This window comes from Dendrobates tinctorius, unplaced genomic scaffold, assembly GCF_039654945.1.
Source record: "Dendrobates tinctorius isolate UK_male_01 unplaced genomic scaffold, ASM3965494v1 ptg000231l, whole genome shotgun sequence".
In the NCBI taxonomy this organism is placed as follows: Eukaryota; Metazoa; Chordata; class Amphibia; order Anura; family Dendrobatidae; genus Dendrobates; species Dendrobates tinctorius.
In genome coordinates this window covers 3,887,540-3,908,837 of record NW_027361898.1, presented here as the reverse complement: position 1 = coordinate 3,908,837, position 21,298 = coordinate 3,887,540, and the positions used below count along the sequence as shown (strand labels likewise).

The window sequence follows — 21,298 nt, the reverse complement described above, 5'->3', positions numbered from 1 at the left end:
GAACCCATGGTCTCACTGCTTGTCCAGTAAAGAATCCATAGTCTCACTGCTTGTCCAGTAAAGAATCCATAGTTTCCCTGCTTGTCCAGTAAAGAATCCATAGTCTCACTGCTTATTGTAAAGAATCCAGGCTTACTGCTCTTACAGTAGAAAATCCATAGTCTCATTGCTCTTACAGTAAAGAATCCATAGTTTCACTACACTTACAAGAAAGAATCTATAGCCCCACCGCTTTTACAGTAAATAATCCATAGTCTTACTGCTTTGTGAAGAATCCTTTCTCAATGTCAGTACAGTTATGGTTATGAATCCATAATTTCAATGCTCATACAGCAAATAATCTTTAGTCTCTTTGTATAGTTAAGAATCTATCATTTCACTTCTCGTCCAGTAATACATCCATAGTCCCACTGCTAGTACAATAAAGAATCCATATTCGATACTCTCACGGCTTGAATGGTAAAGAATTTCTGTATGTGGTGATGCGTAAACCTTCTTTCGTGTAGATTTAAACATTCAATGGCTAGTTTTATGATTATACAAAAAACTATCAATTCTTATATGCAATCTCTGCATTACTGGTTTCTCTGGTATCCCACTGTTATTTATGACCCCTCCAATACTGACCCCTTTGCCGCACTCATATTGTGTCCTATTAAAGGGAAGTTTCCGCAATTTGTATTAATAATTATTGATTATATAAATCATTTATTTATTTTTTTTTAAACCAGTTATTTTTATTTAGGTTTCAAAAGATTTTAAACAATAAACAGTGGATATCAATATACATGTAACAATTCACATATCTTGTAATAATACAATCAAAGCCATCCCCCCCTCCCCCAATACTCCTTATGCCGGGCATACTTGAGAGTCTTAGCAATCATGTCACCGCCATCCAGGCGGCCCATATTTTTTCGAAAGTTCTTTCACCATGCCTTCGCCTGTAAATGCTTTCCTCTAAATGCATTACCATACGTGTCTGAGCAATAAATTCCCTCCTAGTAGGGGGTTCCGAATCCTTACATTTTCGTGCTATTAGTTTGCGTGCCACAAACAGCAACCTCGCTATTGCCACCTTGTAATGTTCTGAGACAGGTATCCCACCCACCTCCCCCAAAACACACAGCACTGGATTCCTGTCGAGCGTACATGCATAAGCTCTCCCAATTTTGTTGATAACGACCAGCCAGTATGCCACCAGCCGCGGACACGACCATAACATATGTAACAGTCCGGCCTGGTCTGTGCCACATCTAGGGCAGCTAGAGTCTCCCCTCAAGCCCGCCTTGAATAGGACCAGCGGTGTTTTGTATGTTCTATGTATTACATATAATTGGGAGAGCCGTGCCTGCTCGCTTAGAGAGATCTTCGGGACATATTCAAGAATAGCCTCCCATTGTTCTGTTGTGAGGGTACCCACCTCCCTTTCCCCATTTACTCTTTGCAGTGAGGAATTATTTATTTTTAATATAAATAAAGTAGTGCATTTCATTTTGTAAGTGTTTGAGTACGACACTTATACACCTCAAATATGACAGCCCCTGTACATAGGATATGGGCGACATTTTTTTTTTTTTTTTTCTTTAAGTCCACATCTATGCTGTGATCTTCAGTTTCCCCCTGAACCACCCACAATGCTCCATGCGATCGGTAAAAGGACATGCAGTGGTCCGGGAAGAGGCAAGTATTGGGGGCAGTGAGTGATTACCAGCAGCTTGGTATATATAGCAATACATTAGCAGACTGCTGATCTCCACTTCCCACCGATCTGAGCACAGTAGTGTAATTGTCACATTGCTGTGCTTTGAGCATTGCCTCAGCTCTGCTTTGTCACTGTAAGGCCTGTTTCACACTTCAGTATTTTGGCGTCAGTCAAAATCCGCCAAATTCGGAAAAAACGGATCCGCCAAAAAAGGGGCGGTCTGTTTTTCCCCCATAGACTTACATTAGTGGCAGATCTTGACTGACGGTCGTCCGTCACAGCCGTATTTTGACGGATGCGTCAAAATTTTACCGTCTCCCGGGCGCATGAGACGGACTCTGCAACGGTTTTTTTTGTTGACGGTCTGCTATTTTTAACTGTGCATGCCCGGAAGCTTTGCTCTGTTAACATTTTTAACCCTGAATGCCGTTCTGGGAGCGTGAAAAAGTCTCTCTCTCCTTTTTTCCTGGCATGGGTTCCTTTAAAATCCAGCCTTTGCCGGATCCATCAAAACAACGGTCCGGTGTCACATGTTGAGGTGAAAACGGAGACGGATCCGTTTTCCACCATTTTCGCGGATTGCAACTGATCTGAAAAACGTAAGTGTGAAACAGGCCTATGGGTCTGAGTGAGGCTAAGGCTAGTTTCACATTAGCGTTTACGGCCGCAGCGTCGGGCTGCGCACAGCCGCCGCTAAGCCCCGCCCCCTGCTGCGCCTCCGCCAGTAGCTCCGCCTACGGACGCATGACGCTGCATGCGTCCTGCGTCCCCTATCTTTAGCACTGGGGACACAGGCCGTGCGCAGTATGCGTTTGGCAGCGCATGCGTGCTTTTGACGCTGCGCCGACCAGCGCCAAATGCAACAGGTTGCAATTTGGTGCGCTCGGCGCAGCGTCAAAAGGACGCATGCTCCGTGTATCTAATGCCCATCATGCGTGATATGCCACAGTGTCATGTATCTAATGCCCATCATGTTTGATGCGTCCCAGGGCCGTGTATCTAATGCCCATCATGCGTGATATGCCAGTGTCATGTATTTAATGCCCATCATGTTTGATGCGTCCCAGGGCCGTGTATGTAATGCTCGTTTGCCAGCCATGCGTAATACGCACCAGAGTCATGTGTCTAATGCCCATCATGTGTGATACGCACCAGAGCCATGTGTCTAATGCCCATCATGCAAGATATGACCCAGGGCCGTGTATCTAATGCCCATTCTGTGTGATACTTATGGGGGGGGGGCTCTGCTCTTATGGCACCTCATGGGCTCTCCCAGTTGGTCAGGGCACCTGGAAACCGTAAAATCTGGCGCTCCTTGCCTTCTGAGCTTTACTCTGTGTCTGAAAAATATTTCCTGATTACATGTAGGGTATTGCACGTATTATTTCACCGCTCGGTGGCATAAAACTCTGTGAGGCACATGTGGTGTCAATATGATCACTGCACCCCTAGATGAATTTATTGGGGAGTGTGAACTCCAGTATGGCGTCTCTTCCCTTCTGAGTTTTGCACTGTGCCTCAAAAGTAGTATTCCTCTACATATGGGGGTATCAGTGTACTCAAGAGAAATTGAACAACAAATTGTATGCTACAATTTCTCCTGTTACCCTTATGAAAATACAAAATTTGCGGCCAAAATAACATTTTTCTGGGGAAAATGTGATTATTTTTCACAGTTCAACGTTATAAGCTTCTGTGAAGCACCTTAGGGTTCAATGTGCTCATCACACATCTAGATCAGTTTCCTGAGGGGTCTAGTTTCCAAAATGGTGTCACTTGTGGACAATTTTCACTGTTTAGGCACATCAGAGGCTCTTCAAATGCAACAAGGTGTCCGCCAATTGTTACAGCAAATTTTGCATTCAAAAAGTCAAATGCTCTGCCATGCGCCCAAACAGTGGTTTTCACCCTCATATGGGGTTATCGGAGTACTCAGGAAAAATTACGCAACAAATTTTGGGGTCCTTTTTTTCCTGTTACCCTTGTCAAAATTTAAACAAACTGGATCTAAAGTAAATTTTTTGTGAAAAAAAGTTAAATGTTCATTTTTTTTCCACATTCCAAAAATTCCTGGGAAGCACCTGAAGGGTTAATAAACTTTTTGAATGTGGTTTTGAGCACCTTGAGGGGTGCAGTTCTTAGAATGATGTCAATTTTGTGTATTTTCTATCATATAGACCCCTCAAAGAGACTTCAAATGTGATGTCCCTAGAAAAAATGGTTTTGTAAATTTTGTTGGGAAAATGAAAAATTGCTGGTCAACTTTTAACCCTTATAACTTGCTAACAAAAAAAATGTGTTCCAAAATTGTGCTGATGTAAAGTAGACATGTGGGAAATGTTATTTATTAATCATTTTGTGTAACATATCTCTCTGATTTAAGGGTGTGAAAATTCAAAGTTTAAAAAAATTTCATTTTTTTTCACAAATAAACACAAGTCATATCAAAGAAATTTTTACTACTGTTATGAAGTACAATATGTCACGAGAAAACAGTTTCAGATTCAGTGGAATCTGTTGAAGTGTTCCAGAGTTATGACCACATAAAGTGACAGTGGTCAGAATTGTAAAAATTGGCCTGGTCATTAACATGCAAACCACCTTCGGGGGTAAAGGGGTTAACAGTGGAAAATATAAAAACTTTAATTACTTTTCATATTTTCTCCATTAAAAACTAATGTAAAAAATTTTTTATGGCACCTTACCTGTTATGATTGAGTCACCGTAGGAGGCAAAAACAGAATTGCTAGCCAAGTCCTGAAAACCAGAGAAGTTGGCAACTATCAGATTGCAGACCCCTGAACCTATCAACACAACTAGCAGTAGCCGTGGGGGGTTCCTACGATGACCTAGACCCCTCGATCACAGCCGGAGAGATACATAGGCCTAAAGAAGGAAAGGGGAAATCTAACTGCCCCAGAGCAGACCCCCAAAGCAATAGGCAGCCCCCCACATATAGTGACGGTGAAGCAAGATGAAAACACTTACACAGACAGAAAGACAGGCTGAGCAAAGATGGGGCCCAAGAACTACCTAGATAGGAACGGATAGGAAGGCTGCTGTCTGCAATCTGCCAAAACCCTATCAAAGACAAAAGCCAACAAGCTGATATAAAAATGGTCCTGAAGCAACTAAGCTTCAAAAACTAAATCAGCACTCAGGTACTTTCAGAAGACAGAGCTCAAGGAACACTGCACACTCCAGCAGGGAGTGGCAGAATCCCAAAAGCAAGAAAAACAAAAACAAATCTTAGATGCAAAAGGCAAAACAGAAAACTTAGCTTTTAGGAGAGCAGGAATCAGACTGGTGTCCAAGAGTCCACAGAGAAATCACCCGCAGGGCAGAAAGGGAGTAGGCTGCCTTAAATCCAGTCAGTGACTCCACTCAGCCAATCGTCTTCATTAGTCCCAGGTGCCTGATAATCAGGCTCACTACCTTCCTTCACTAGAATAGGGAGTTCACCAGGCCTCAGTGACGGAGGGGAAAATGAACTCACAACAGTACCCCCTCCTTGAGGAGGGGTCACCGAACCCTCAACAACGCTACCAGGGTGATCAGGGTGAGCCCGATGAAAGGCACGCACCAATCTTTTGGCATGAATATCAGAGGCAGAGACCCAGGAATTATCCTCCTGACCATAACCCTTCCACTTAACCAAATACTGGAGTCTCCGTCTAGCCAGACGGGAATCCAGAATTTTCTCTACCTCATATTCCAAGTTACCTTCAACCAATACAGGGTCCGGAGGTGCCACCTCAGGCACAACTGGCTCAACAAACCTCTTCAACAAGGACTTATGGAACACATTATGGATCTTAAATGTGACAGGAAGAGCCAAACGAAAAGAGACCGGATTAATAATCTCCAAAATCTTGTAAGGTCCAATAAATCTAGGCGTAAACTTAGGAGAAGCCACCTTCATAGCAATATTTTTTGATGATAACCACACCATATCACCAATCTTAAACTGGGGACCAATGGTCCTATGTCGATTGGAAAACCGCTGGGCCTTTTCCTGGGAGAGAGATAACTTATCCACCACTTGGTCCCAGATCTGGTGCATTCTCTCCACCACAGTGTCAACACCTGGGCAGGCAGAAGGCTCCACCTGCCCTGAAGAAAATCGAGGGTGAAAACCAAAGTTACAAAAAAAAGGTGACATCAAAGTGGCAGAACTAGCTCTATTATTTAAAGCAAATTCGGCCAAGGGCAAAAATGAAACCCAATCATCCTGATCAGCGGAAATAAAACATCTCAAATACGACTCCAAGGTCTGGTTTGTTCTCTCTGTCTGCCCATTGGTCTGAGGGTGAAAAGCAGAGGAGAAGGACAACTGAATTCCCAACTTGGAACAGAACGTCCTCCAAAATTTATACACAAATTGAACTCCTCTGTCAGATACAATGTTCTCAGGAATCCCGTGCAAGCGAACCACCTGTTGCAAAAACAGAGGCACCAACTCAGAGGAAGATGGCAACTTAGGGAGTGGTACAAGATGAACCATCTTAGAGAACCTATCACAAATCACCCAAATAACAGTCATTCTTTGAAAGACCGGCATATCAGAAATGAAATCCATTGAAATATGGGTCCATGGCCTCCTGGGGACCGGCAAAGGCATCAACAACCCACTAGAGCGAGAACAAGATTTAGACCGGGAGCAAGTCCCACAGGACTGCACAAAATTCCTGACATCATGAGACAAGGTGGGCCACCAAAAATGAGCGACTCACCAGATCTCTAGTACCAAAAATACCTGGATGACCAGCCAATGCAGAGCAATGAACTTCAGACATCACTCTCTTCTTCCACTGGTCAGGAACATACAACTTTCCACTGGGGCAACGCTCAGGTTTGTCCTCCTGGAACTCTTGCAGAGCAAGTCTCAAATCGGGCGAGATGGCAGAAAGAACTACCCCTTCGCCTAAGATGGTGGCAGGCTTGGTCACCACAGGAGAATCAGCAAAGAAACTCCTAGAGAGGGCGTCTGCCTTGACATTCTTAGTTCCAGGAAGGAAAGAGACCACAAAATCAAAACGTGTAAAAAACAAGGCCCACCTAGCCTGTCTAGGGTTCAAGCGTTTAGCCGACTCTAGGTAAATCAAATTTTTGTGGTCAGTGAGGACCACAACTTGATGTTTGGCTCCCTCCAACCAATGTCTCCACTCCTCAAATGCCCATTTCATGGCCAACAGTTCCCGATTCCCCACATCATAGTTACGTTCAGATGAAGAGAACTTACGGGAAAAGAAAGCACAGGGATTCATTTTAGATGTTACCGGATCCTTTTGGGACAACACCGCTCCTACACCAATCTCAGAAGCATCCACCTCTACCTGGAACGGGAGTGAGACATCAGGTTGCCGCAGAACCGGGGCGGAGGTAAATCTACGCTTCAGCTCCTGAAAGGAAGCAACCGCCTCCGGAGACCAATTCAACACATCCGCACCCCATCCTGGTCAGGTCAGTCAATGGTTTGGCAATACTAGAAAATTTTGCTATAAATTTCCGATAAAAATTAGCAAAGCCCAAAAACTTCTGGAGGGCCTTCAAAGAAGTGGGCTGAACCCAATCATAAATGGCCTGTACCTTGGCCGGGTCCATTTCAATAGTTGACGGAGACAAAATAAATCCCCAAAAAGAAATTCTCTGTACTCCAAAAAGGCATTTTGATCCTTTGACATACAGAGAATTCTCTCTCAGGATCCGAAACACAGTCCGAATATGTTCCACATGAGAATCCCAATCCTTGGAGAAGATCAAAATATCATCCAGATAGATAATCAAAAATTTATCGACAAAGTCTCGGAAAATATCGTTCATGAAGCACTGGAAGACAGAAGGGGCATTAGTGAGCCCAAAAGGCATCACTAGGTACTCAAAATGTCCCTCCGGAGTATTAAACGCCGTCTTCCATTCATCCCCCTGCTTAATGCGGATAAGATTATACGCCCCCCTGAGGTCAAGCTTGGTAAACCAGCAAGCACCTCTGACTCTAGAGAATAGATCCGAAATCAGGGGTAACGGATACTGATATTTAATAGTAATTTTATTGAGGGCACGATAATCAATACAAGGCCTTAAAGAACCATCCTTCTTGGCCACAAAAAAAAACCGGCACCTAAGGGTGAAGAGGATGGTCTAATATGACCCTTCTCCAACGCCTCCTTAATATAGGACCGCATAGCCTCGTGCTCGGGTACAGATAAATTGAAGAGCCGACCCTTAGGAAATTTACACCCCGGGTTTAGTTCAATTGCACAGTCATAACTCCTATGAGGAGGCAAGGACGCAGACTCATTCTCACTAAATACATCATAGTAGTCCGCCAAATAGTCAGGAACCTCATGCGACTGAGGAGAGGTGGAAAAAACCGGAGCCTCCCTAAAGGTACACCGGCAAGCCCAACTCACCACAGACACAGACTTCCAATCCAAAACTGGATTATGAATCTGCAACCAGGGAAACCCCAGAACAACGGCATCATGCAGACCATGCAACACCAAAAATCTGCAATTTTCTTGGTGGTCTGGGGCGACCCGCATGACCAACTGGGTCCAAAACTGAGGTTTATTTTTAGCCAGAGGGGTAGCATCAATCCCCCTCAAAGGGATAGGCGTCTGCAGAGGTGTCAACGGAAATCCACAACGTTTAGCAAAATCCAAGTCCATTAGGTTTAGCGCTGCTCCCGAATCCACAAAAGCCTTGGCAGAAAATGTGGACAGGGAACAGATCAGAGTAATCGCCAAAAGAAACTTAGGCTGAACCCCACCAACAGAAAACGTGTGTGCAAAGCGTTTCTCGCGTTTAGGTCAAACAGAAATAACATGTGAGGCATCTCCACAGAAAAAACACAGCTTATTACGCCTTCTGAATTCCTGACGTTGCGCCTTAGACAAAACTCTATCACATTGCATAGGTTCAGACGTCTGTTCAACCGGTGGCAACACCTCTCGTGTAATCCTGCGTTCACGTAAACGCCGATCAACCTGAATGGCTAAAGACATAGAATCGTCCAGACCAGAGGGAACAGGAAATCCCACCATAGTATCTTTTACGGCTTCTGACAAACCCTTCCGAAAGAGAGCAGCCAAGGCACTATCATTCCAGGTAGTAAGGACCGCCCACTTTCGGAACTTTTGACAGTACAACTCTGCAGATTCTCGATTCTGGTTCAATGCTAACAGGGTCTTTTCAGCCTGATCAATAGCATTAGGTTCGTCGTACAGCAACCCCAAGGCTTGAAAAAATGCATTCACATTAGTCAGAATAGGGTCATCTGGTTTCAAAGAAAACGCCCAATCCTGGGGATCGCCGCGCAGCAAAGAGATGACAATTTTAACCTGCTGCGCGGGGCTCCCTGACGAGTTAGGCTTCAAAGCAAAAAATAATTTACAATTATTTTTGAAACTCAAAAATTTAGATCGATCCCCAAAAAATACATCAGGTGTGGGGATCTTTGGTTCAACAGCATGTGAACGAGCAAGATAGGCGGAAATTCCTCGCACTTCAGCAGCGAGCTGCTCCACACGATCAGACACTTGCTTTATCTCCATTGAGAGAAAAAAAAATTCCCCCTACGGCCTCAGAGATATAGAGGAAAGAATATACACACACCTTTTTTTTTTTTTTTTTTTTTTTTTTTTTTTTTAAACACAATTCTTTCCTGCTATTGAGTACCCCAGGATCTGCGGTTGGGCGGGTGATTCTGTTATGATTGAGTCACCGTAGGAGGCAAAAACAGAAATGCTAGCTAAGTCCTGAAAACCAGAGAAGTTGGCAACTATCAGATTGCAGACCCCTGAACCTATCAACACAACTAGCAGTAGCCGTGGGGGGTTCCTACGATAACCTAGACCCCTCGATCACAGCCGGAGAGATACATAGGCCTAAAGAAGGAAAGGGGAAATCTAACTGCCCCAGAGCAGACCCCAAAGCAATAGGCAGCCCCCCACATATAATGACGGTGAAGCAAGATGAAAACACTTACACAGACAGAAAGACAGGCTGAGCAAAGACGGGGCCCAAGAACTACCTAGATAGGAACGGATAGGAAGGCTGCTGTCTGCAATCTGCCAAAATCCTATCAAAGACAAAAGCCAACAAGCTGATATAAAAATGGCCCTGAAGCAACTAAGCTTCAAAAACTAAATCAGCACTCAGGTACTTTCAGAAGACAGAGCTCAAGGAACACTGCACACTCCAGCAGGGAGTGGCAGAATCCCAAAAGCAAGAAAAACAAAAACAAATCTTAGATGCAAAAGGCAAAACAGAAAACTTAGCTTTTAGGAGAGCAGGAATCAGACTGGTGTCCAAGAGTCCACAGAGAAATCACCCGCAGGGCAGAAAGGGCGTAGGCTGAATTAAATCCAGTCAGTGACTCCACTCAGCCAATCGTCTTCATTAGTCCCAGGTGCCTGATAATCAGGCTCACTACCTTCCTTCACTAGAATAGGGAGTTCACCAGGCCTCAGTGACGGAGGGGAAAATGAACTCACAACACTTACCTTTAATAATCCCCTTGTCTTTCTGATCACTGACATTTTAAACCACTTACACATTTTTTTATGTGGCCCAAAAATCAAATGACTGTATATACACCCGATATCCACAACCTCAGCCCAGTTCTGTCTGTACCCACATTTACAGAATCAACCCGGTCCGGTCTATACATTCCCTATCTTCACGGCCTCAGCCCAGTTCTGTCTGGCTGTACCCACATTCACAGAATCACCCCGGTCCGGTCTATATGTGATAATAATCTTTATTTTTTATATAGCCTCTAACATATTCCGCAGCACTTTACAGTTTGCACACATTATCATCGCTGTCCCCAATGGGGCTCACTATCTAGAATCTCTGTCAGTATGTCTTTGGAATGTGGAAGGAAACCGGCGTACCCGGAGGAAACCCACGCAAACACAGGGCGAACATACAAATTTCTTGGTGGGATTTGAACCCAGGACTCCAGCGCTGCAAGACTACAGTGCTAACAACTGAGCCACCATGCTGCCCTATATTTCGCGGACTCACCCCGGTTCGTTCTATAGATACCCAAAATTTACTACTTCACCCCTGTTCGGTCTTGGCCTCTCCTTGGTTCGATCTATAGATACCCCATATTCACTACTTCACCTGGTCCAGTCTATATGTACCCTATATTCATGACCTCACCCCGGTTCAGTCTATAGATACCCCACATTCACTACTTCACCACGGAGCAGTCTATAGATATCCCGCATCCACGGCCTCATCCCTGTTTGTCTATATACACCCCACATTTATGGCTTCATCCCGGTCCAGTCAATATACAGTTGTGGCCAAAAGTATTGACACCCCTGCAATTCTGTCAGATAATACTCAGTTTCTTCCTGAAAATGATTGCAAACACAAATTCATTGGTATTATTATCTTCATTTAATGTGTCTTAAATGAAAAAACACAAAAGAGAATGAAGCAAAAAGCAAAACATTGATCATTTCACACAAAACTCCAAAAATGGGCCAGACAAAAGTATTGGCACCCTCAGCCTAATACTTGGTTGCACAAACTTTAGCCAAAATAACTGCGACCAACCGCTTCCGGTAACCATCAATGAGTTTCTTACAATGCTCTGCTGGAATTTTAGACCATTCTTCTTTGGCAAACTGCTCCAGGTCCCTGATATTTGAAGGGTGCCTTCTCCAAACTGCCATTTTTAGATCTCTCCACAGGTGTTCTATGGGATTCAGGTTTGGACTCAATGCTGGCCACCTTAGAAGTCTCCAGTGCTTTCTCTCAAACCATTTTCTAGTGCTTTTTGAAGTGTGTTTTGGGTCATTGTCCTGCTGGAAGACCCATGACCTCTGAGGGAGACCCAGCTTTCTCACACTGGGCCCTACAATATGCTGCAAAATTTGTTGGTAGTCTTCAGACTTCATACGCCATGCACACGGTCAAGCAGTCCAGTGCCAGAGGCAGCAAAGCAACCCCAAAACATCAGGGAACCTCCGCCATGTTTGACTGTAGGGACCGTGTTCTTTTCTTTGAATGCCTCTTTTTTTCTCCTGTAAACTCTATGTTGATGCCTTTGCCCAAAAAGCTGTACTTTTGTCTCATCTGACCAGAGAACATTCTTCCAAAACGTTTTAGGCTTTTTCAGGTAAGTTTTGGCAAACTCCAGCCTGGCTTTTTTATGTCTCGGAGTAAGAAGTGGGGTCTTCCTGGGTCTCCTACCATACAGTCCCTTTTCTTTCAGACGCCGATGGATAGTACGGGTTGACACTGTTGTACCCTCGGACTGCAGGGCAGCTTGAACATGTTTGGATGTTAGTCGAGGTTCTTTATCCAACATCCGCACAATCTTGCGTTGAAATCTCTTGTCAATTTTTCTTTTCCGTCCACATCTAGGGGGGTTAGCCACAGGAACATTTAGGTCTTTGGAGATGGACTTGTAGCCTTGAGATTGCTCATGCTTCCTCACAATCTGGTTTCTCAAGTCCTCAGACAGTTCTTTGGTCTTCTTTCTTTTCTCCATGCTCAATGTGGTACACACAAGGACACAGGACAGAGGTTGAGTCAACTTTAATCCATGTCAACTGGCTGCATGTGTGATTTAGTTATTGCCAACACCTGTTAGGTGCCACAGGTATTTACAGGTGCTGTTAATTACACAAATTAGAGAAGCATCACATGATTTTTCAAACAGTGCCAATACTTTTGTCCACCCTCTTTTTTATGTTTGGTGTGGAATTATATCCAGTTTGGCTTTAGGACTATTCTTTTTGTGTTTTTTCATTTAAGACAAATTAAATGAAGATTATAATACCAAAGAATTTGTGTTTGCAATCATTTTCAGGAAGAAACTGAGTTATCTGACAGAATTGCAGGGGTGTCAATACTTTTGGCCACAACTGTACACCCCATACGTACCCCAGTCTGGTCTAGATATATACCACATACATGGGCTTCACCCTAGTGTGATCTATATATGTATGTATACATGCCTTTAAACTGCTGAGCTCTTTATACCTTGTGAATATAATCACAATCTCCTGTTTCGTCTTGTTTCCAGGCTATATGACAAGAACGTGAAGGATTACGGAGATGTGAAATGGGATGAGCTGAGCGACCACGTTGGGTAAGGGCCATCCCTCGGCATTGATGCATTCCACCGATTTCCTTAGAATGGTATTTTATGATTAGTGAATAGCAGACGGATCAGTCCCCCCGCTGTAGTTATAGGTAATCGGGGAACTCCCTTTAGGGTTTGGATATATTATTCAGACATGAAAACAACCATATCCTGAACGGATATCAAGAATGTATGAAAAATATTTATTTCTTAAAAAATCAATTTATTAACCAATATTAAAACAATACATATTATGAGTGCTCACAGATCAAATCAGAAACGGTTGGGAACAAACACAGTCAGCCAGATAAAAACTCATATATACCTCATATCAAAAAATGCTCATGGTTGTCATTTTTAAAGTATTGCACAGAATTGTAAACAAATAGAAAGCAGCTAAGTTATTAACAGTATACTCATAGTTAAATAACAAGACTCCTGACCGCTGCCAGTAATAGTGTCTATATGCAGCCAAAAAATACATCATAGCCCTGACTACTGCTTACAATAAAGTGTCTGTGTGCAAACCGTAAACCAAACTCATTTTACTTTGAGGATGTGAGTAATTAATGAAAAGAGAAATAATCTCCCACCATAAATATGCAAAGCGTAGAGTTACCTGTAGTGCTGTGTCGGGACCCACACCGCGTCCCCTGACGCGCGTTTTGGCGTTCCTTTTTCAAAAGGGGCGTGTTTTAAGCCAGGGGATTTCCCTGTTTATAAATGCCCAACATCCAATCAGTTTCCGCTCATGAATCACATGGTGTGCTAACACAGTGACCGCTATTCACGTATAAGCCAGGATATCACGGTGCATGCGGCTATGTCATAGTAGCATAGTTAGTAAGGCTGAAAAAAGACATTAGTCCATCCAGTTCAGCTATAAAATTCTGTCAGAATAAATCCCCAGATCTACGTCCTTCTAAAGAACCTTACAATAACTGTAAGATACAGTATTGTTACGCTCCAGGAAGACATCCAGGCCTCTCTTGAACCCTTCGACTGAGTTCGCCATCACCACCTCCTCAGGCAGGGAATTCCAGATTCTCACTGCCCTAACAGTAAAGAATCCTCTTCTATGTTGGTGGAAAAACCTTTTCTCCTCCAGACGCAGAGAATGCCCCCTTGTGACCGTCACCTTCCTTGGTATAAACAGATCTTCGGAGAGATATTTGTATTGTCCCCTTATATACTTATACATGGTTATTAGATCGCCCCTCAGTCGTCTTTTTTCTAGGCTAAATAATCCTAATTTTGCTAATCTCTCTGGGTATTGTAGTTCCCCCATCCCCTTTATTAATTTTGTTACCCTCCTTTGTACACGCTCTAGTTCCATTATATCCTTCCTGAGCACCAGTGCCCAAAACTGTACACAATACTCCACGTGCGGCCTAACCAGAGATTTGTACAGAGGCAGTATAATGCTCTCATCATGTGTATCCAGACCTCTTTTAAAGCACCCCATGATCCTGTTTGCCTTGGCAGCCGCTGCCTGGCACTGGCTGCTCCAGGTAAGTTTATCATTAACTAGGATCCCCAAGTCCTTCTCCGTGTCAGATTTACCCAGTGGTTTACCGTTCAGTGTGTAATGGTGATATTGATTCCTTCTTCCCATGTGTATAACCTTACATTTATCATTGTTAAACTGCATCTGCCACCTGCGGCCCAAGTTCCCAACTTATCCAGATCCATCTGTAGCAGAATACTATCTTCTCTTGTATTGACTGCTTTACATAGTTTTGTATCATCTCCAAATATCGATATTTTACTGTGCAAACCTTCTACCAGATCGTTAATAAATATGTTTAAGAGAATAGGTCCCAACTCCAACCCCTGCGGTACCCCACTGTCGTCAGCTCCCACAATAGACTGCCTACCTCAGGCTGACGGAGCGCACTGCGTTCCACATCGGAGTAACCGGGCGGAAGACAGGCGTCCACGTCAGATGCCAGACATGGGAGGCCTGGACAGACTCCAAAGGCGCATGCGCACATCCCAGATGTATAAAGTGCAGTGCATTAATGTGTATATACAGTCATGGCCAAAAGTTTTGAGAATGACACAAATATTATATTTTCACATGATCTGCTGGCCTCTGGTTTTTATGTGTGTTTGTCAGATGTTTTTATCACATACAGAAATATAATTGCAATCATATTATGAGTAGCAAAAGGTTATGTTGACAGTTAGAATGAGTTAATACAGCAAGTCAATATTTGCAATGTTGACCCTTCTTCTTCAGGACCTCAGCAATTCTCCCTGGCATGCTCTCAATCAACTTCTGGATCAAATCCTGACTGATAGCAGTCCATTCTTGCAAAATCAATGCTTTTATTTTGTCTGAATTTGAAGGTTTTTGTTTGTCCACCCGTCTCTGGATGATTGACCACAAGTTCTCAATGGGATTAAGATTTGGGGAGTTTCAATGCCATGGTCCCAAAATCTCTATGTTTTGTTCCCTGAGCCATTTAGTTATCACCTTCGCTTTATGGCAAGGTGCTCCATCATGTTGAAAAAGGCATTGTTGATCACCAAACTGCTTTTGGACGATTGGGAGAATTTGCTCTTGGAGGACATTCTGGAACCATTCTTTATTCATGGCTGTGTTTTTAGGCAAGACTGAGAGAGAGCCCATTCTCTTGGCTGAGAAGCAACCCTACACATGAATGGTTTCAGGATGCTTGACAGTTGGCATGAGACAAGACTGGTGGTAGCGCTCACCTGGTCTTCTCCAAATAAGCCGTTTTTCAGATGTCCCAAACAATCGAAAAGGGGATTCATCAGAGAAAATGACTTTACCCCAGTCCTCAGCAGTCCACTCCCTGTACCTCTTGCAGAATATCAGTCTGTCCATGATGTTTTTCCTGGAGAGAAGTGGCTTCTTTGCTGCCCTCCTTGAGACCAGGCCTTGCTCCCAAGAGTCTCCGCCTCACAGTGCGTGCAGATGCACTCACACCTGCCTGCTGCCATTCCTGAGCAAGCTCTGCACTGCTGGTAGCCGATCCCGCAGCTGAAACACTTTTAAGAGATGGTCCTGGTGCTTGCTGGTCTTTCTTGGGCACCCTGGAGCCTTTTTGGCAACAAGGGAACCTCTCTCCTTGAAGTTCTTGATGATGCGATAGATTGTTGACTGAGGTGCATTCTTTCTAGCTGCGATACTCTTCCCTGTTAGGCCATTTTTGTGCAGTGCAATGATGACTGCACGTGTTTCTTTAGAGATAACCATGGTTAACAGAAGAGAAACAATGATGCCAAGCACCAGCCTCCTTTTAAAGTGTCCAGTGGTGTCATTCTTACTTAATCATGACAGATTGATCTCCAGCCCTGTCCTCATCAACACCCACACCTGTGCAATGATGTTGAAATGTGTTTTGGGGGATAAAGTTCATTTTCTAGGCAAATATTGACTTTGCAAGTAATTGCTGTTAAGCTGATCACTCTTTATAACATTCTGGAGTATATGCAAATTGCCATTAGAAAAAATGAAGCAGTAGACTTTGTAAAATTTAATATTTGTGTCATTCTCAAAACTTTTGGCCATGACTGTATATAAATCTGCCGCAATGCAGCAAATATCATAATAATAATGAAGTGGATAATATATACTAAATCAATTATATCATAATAATACCAATAATGTAAACATTTATAAAGTGCTATGTGGAAAACCATACTATATCAATTAAATCATAATATTTATATTAAATTAAATCTAAAAAGTGCTCAAATTAAAAGTGACAAGGTGACATAAAGTGCAAGCATTGACATACAAGGATTTTTTTATATGCAAAATACTAGGACTAATACACTTTTTACATTATTCAGGCAAACTGAAAACAGTCCCAATTCAGTCGACCCAAGGTCATGTTTCAACCACATGGGTCCATGTGTTAAAAGTCCAATTAATGTCAACTACAGCAATTCTTTCAAAATTCTTCTTCTCAATGACATGGCATCTCTTTACCTTGTATGTAGATAAGTATTTTATGTGAAAGGCATACAGTTGTGGCCAAAAGTATTGACACCCCTGCAATTTTGTCAGATAATACTCAGTTTCTTTCTGAAAATGATTGCAATCACAAATTCTTTGGTATTATCTTCATTTAATTTGTCTTAAATGAAAAAACACAAAAGAGAATGAAGCAAAAAGCAAAACATTGATCATTTCACACAAAACTCCAAAAATGGGCTAGACAAAAGTATTGGCACCCTCAGCCTAATACTTGGTTGCACAACCTTTAGCCAAAATAACCGCGACCGACCGCTTCCGGTAACCATCAATGAGCTTCTTAAAATGCTCTGCTGGAATTTTAGACCATTCTTCTTTGGCAAACTGCTCCAGGTACCTGATATTAGAAGGGTGCCTTCTCCAAACTGCCATTTTTAGATCTCTCCACAGGTGTTCTATGGGATTCAGGTCTGGACTCATTGCTGGCTACCTTAGAAGTCTCCAGTGCTTCCTCTCAAACCATTTTCTAGTGCTTTTTGAAGTGTGTTTTGGGTCATTGTCCTGCTGGAAGACCCATGACCTCTGAGGGAGACCCAGCTTTCTCACACTGGGCCCTACATTATGCTGCAAAATTTGTTGGTAGTCTTCAGACTTCATAATGCCATGCAAACGGTCAAGCAGTCCAGTGCCAGAGGCAGCAAAGCAACCCCAAAACATCAGGGAACCTCCGCCATGTTTGACTGTAGGGACCGTGTTTTTTTTCTTTGAATGCCTCTTTTTTTTCTCCTGTAAACTCTATGTTGATGCCTTTGCCCAAAAAGCTGTATTTTTGTCTCATCTGACCAGAGAACATTCTTCCAAAACGTTTTAGGCTTTTTGAGGTAAGTTTTGGCAAACTCCAGCCTGGCTTTTTTATGTCTCGGGGTAAGAAGTGGGGTCTTCCTGGGTCTCCTACCATACAGTCCCTTTTCATTCAGACGCTGACGGATAGTACGGGTTGACACTGTTGTACCCTCGGACTGCAGGGCAACTTGAACTTGTTTGGATGTTAGTTGAGGTTCTTGCTTTGAAATCTCTTGTCAATTTTTCTTTTCCGTCCACATCTAGGGAGGTTAGCCACAGTGCCATGGACTTTAAACTTCTTGATGACACACTGCGCACGGTAGACACAGGAACATTCAGGTCTTTGGAGATGGACTTGTAGCCTTGAGATTGCTCATGCTTCCTCACAATTTGGTTTCACAAGTCCTCAGACAGTTCTTCGGTCTTCTTTCTTTTCTCCATGCTCAATGTGGTACACACAAGGGCACAGGACAGAGGTTGAGTCAACTTTAATCCATGTCAACTGGCTGCAAGTGTGATTTAGTTATTGCCAACACCTGTTAGGTGCCACAGGTAAGTTACAGGTGCTGTTAATTACACAAATTAGAGAAGCATCACATGATTTTTCGAACAGTGCAAATACTTTTGTCCACCCTCTTTTTTATGTTTGGTGTGGAATTATATCCAATTTGGCTTTAGGACAATTCTTTTTGTGTTTTTTCTTTTAAGACAAATTAATTGAAGATAATAATAACAAAGAATTTGTGTTTGCAATAATTTTCAGGAAGAAACTGAGTATTATCTGACAAAATTGCAGGGGTGTCAATACTTTTGGCCACAACTGTAGATCTAAAAAATAATGCACCATAATTAGACACATGAAATCTAAAAACATAAAATAAAAAAAGTTTCCCCCTTTCTCTTATTAATAAATGTAATATGCAAATAAAGTCTGTGGAGCCTCATTTAAGAGTCTCAAACACGGGACTAGCCAGATCTTCCTCCAGGGAAGGACCAAGCCAAGGAGTGGCTCCTTTCGGAAACCACCATTACCACCATATTAAGTGGCCCTTTAAGTCAATATCCAGCTCTTTACGCGTTTACAGATATGACAAGGGAAATACCAAGGCCAGGTATCCATTCACAGACAGCTGTTTCGGGGTGTTGCCCCTCATCAGTGTGGAGTAAGATTCTGGCTAGGTGGGAGCAATGCCTAGTAGACCAACATCACGAAACAATCACTGACCTCAGGGAGACCAGTCAAAGAAAACACTGCGGCAGCCGGCAAGGGCGCTCAATCAGTGAAATCCTAGGTGCATTGCTCCCTGGGAAATACGAATATGCAAATAAAGTCTGTGAAGCCTCATTTAAGAGTCTCAAACACGGGACTAGCATATTCATATTTCCCAGTGATTGTTTTGTGATGTGCGTTTAAATTATTAAATGATAAAGATAACTATTAAAAGCTTTTTTTCAATCCGTTACAAGATTTTCAGAATGAGTTGGTCAAAATTTTAGATGAGGGATTTGTTAAAGGGATAATCCCGAAAAAATTGGTGGATACTATTAAAGAGATGCAACCACGTTTACCAACACTATACCTGATCCCAAAAGTTCACAAAAATTTGCTAGACCCACCAGGAAGGCCTATAATACCTGGAAATGGAGGTCTATGTGAGATTGTCACCACCATCATAGATCACTATTTCACCCCTTCACTACCAAGGGTGGTTTGCACGTTAACTCCTGGGCCAATTTTTACAATTCTGACCACTGTCCCATTATGAGGTAATAACTCTGAAACGCTTCCATGGATCCCGGTGATTCTGACATAGTTTTCTCATGACATATTGTACTTCATGTTAGTGGTAAAATTTCATTCAAATAACTTGCGTTTATTTGTGAAAAAAACGGAAATTTGGCGAAAATTTTTAAAATTTCGCAATAATCCAAATTTGAATTTTTATGCCCTGAAATCACAGAGATATGGCACACAAAAAACTTGATAAGTAACATTTCCCACATGTTTACTTTACATCAGCACAATTTTGGAACCAAAATTTTTTTTGTTAGGAAGTTATAAGGGTTAAAAATTGTCCAGCGATTTCTCATTTTTGCAACACCATTTTATTTTTACGGACCACATCACATTTGAAGCCACTTTGCGGGGTGTATATGATAGAAAATACCCAAAAATGACACCATTCTAAAAACTGCACCCCTTAAGGTGCTCAAAACCACATACAAGAAGTTTATTAACCCTTTAGGTGCGTCACAGGAATTTTTTGAATATTTAAAAAAAAAATTAACATTTAACTTTTTTTCACAAAAAAATACTTCAGGTTCAATTTTTTTTATTTTACCAAGGGTAACAGGAGAAATTGGACTGCAAAAGTTATTGTGCAATTTGTCTTGAGTACGCTGATACCCGATATGTGGGGGGAAATCACTGTTTCGGCGCATGGCAGAGCTCAGAAGGGAAGGAGCGCCGTTTGACTTTTTCAATGCAAAAGTGGCTGGAATTCAGATCGGACACCATGTCGCGTTTGGAGAGCCCCTGATGTGCCTAAACAGTGGAAACCCCCCACAAGTGACCCCATTTTGGAAACTAGACCCCCCAAGGAACTTATCTAGATATGTGGTGAGAACTTTGAACCCACAAGGGCTTCACAGAAGTTTATAACGTACAGCGGTACAATTAAAAAATCATATTTTTTCCACAAAAATGATCTTTTCATCCCCAATTTTCATTTTACCAAGGGTAACAAGACCCTAAAAGTTATTGTGCAATTTGTCCTGAGTACGCTGATACCCCACATGTTGGGGTAAACCACTATTTGGGCGCAAGGCAGAGCTCAGAAGGGAAGGAGCGCCATTTGACGTTTTTGGCTGGAATTGAGATCGGACACCATGTCGCGATTGGAAAACCCCTGATGTACCAAAACAGTGGAAATCCCCCACAAATGACACCATTTTGGAAACTAGACCCCCCAAGGAACTTATCTAGATGTGTGGTGAGAACTTTGAACCCCCCAGTGCTTCACAGAAGTTTAAAATGCCTGGGCGTGAAAATAAAAAAATCATATTTTTTCCCACAAACATGATCTTTTAGTCACCAACTTTTTTATTTTCCTAATGGTACCAGGAGAAATTGGACCCCAAAAGTTGTTGTCCAATTTGTCCTGAGTACGCTAACACCCCATATGTGGGAGAAAACTACTGTATGGGCACATGTCGGGGCTCGGAAGGGAAGTAGTGACGTTTTGGAATGCAGACTTTGATGGAATGGTCTGCGGGTGTCATGTTGCTTTTGGAGAGCCCCTGATGTACCTAAACAGTGGAAACTCCCCACAATTGACCCCATTTTGGAAACTAGACCCCCCATGGAACTTATCTAGATGTGTGGTGAGCACTTTGAACCCCCAAGTGCTTCACAGAAGTTTATAACGCCTGGGCGTGAAAATAAAAAAATCATTTTTTTCCACAAAAATGATATTTTTGCCCCCAATTTTTATTTTCCTAAGGGTAACAGGAGAAATTGGACCCCAAAAGTTGTTTTGCAATTTGTCCTGAGTAGGCTGATACCCCATATGTGGGGGGTAAAACACTGTTTGGGCGCATGGCAGAGCTTGGAAGGGAAGGAGCACCATTTGACTTTTTCAACGCAGAATTGGCCGGAATTGAGATCAGACGCCATGTTGCATTTGGA

General features: G+C 42.8%; 1 protein-coding gene across 2 annotated transcripts in view; it reads left to right on the top strand.

The window, feature by feature from the left end:
* TTF1 (transcription termination factor 1) overlaps positions 1-21,298 on the top strand; it is a 138,548-nt gene that overhangs the window by 82,651 nt on the left and 34,599 nt on the right. For both annotated transcript variants that reach the window (XM_073555973.1, XM_073555974.1), the window contains exon 11: positions 12,759-12,824. In XM_073555973.1, coding sequence (XP_073412074.1) covers positions 12,759-12,824 — 66 coding nt within the window. The remainder of the gene's footprint in view (positions 1-12,758; positions 12,825-21,298) is intronic.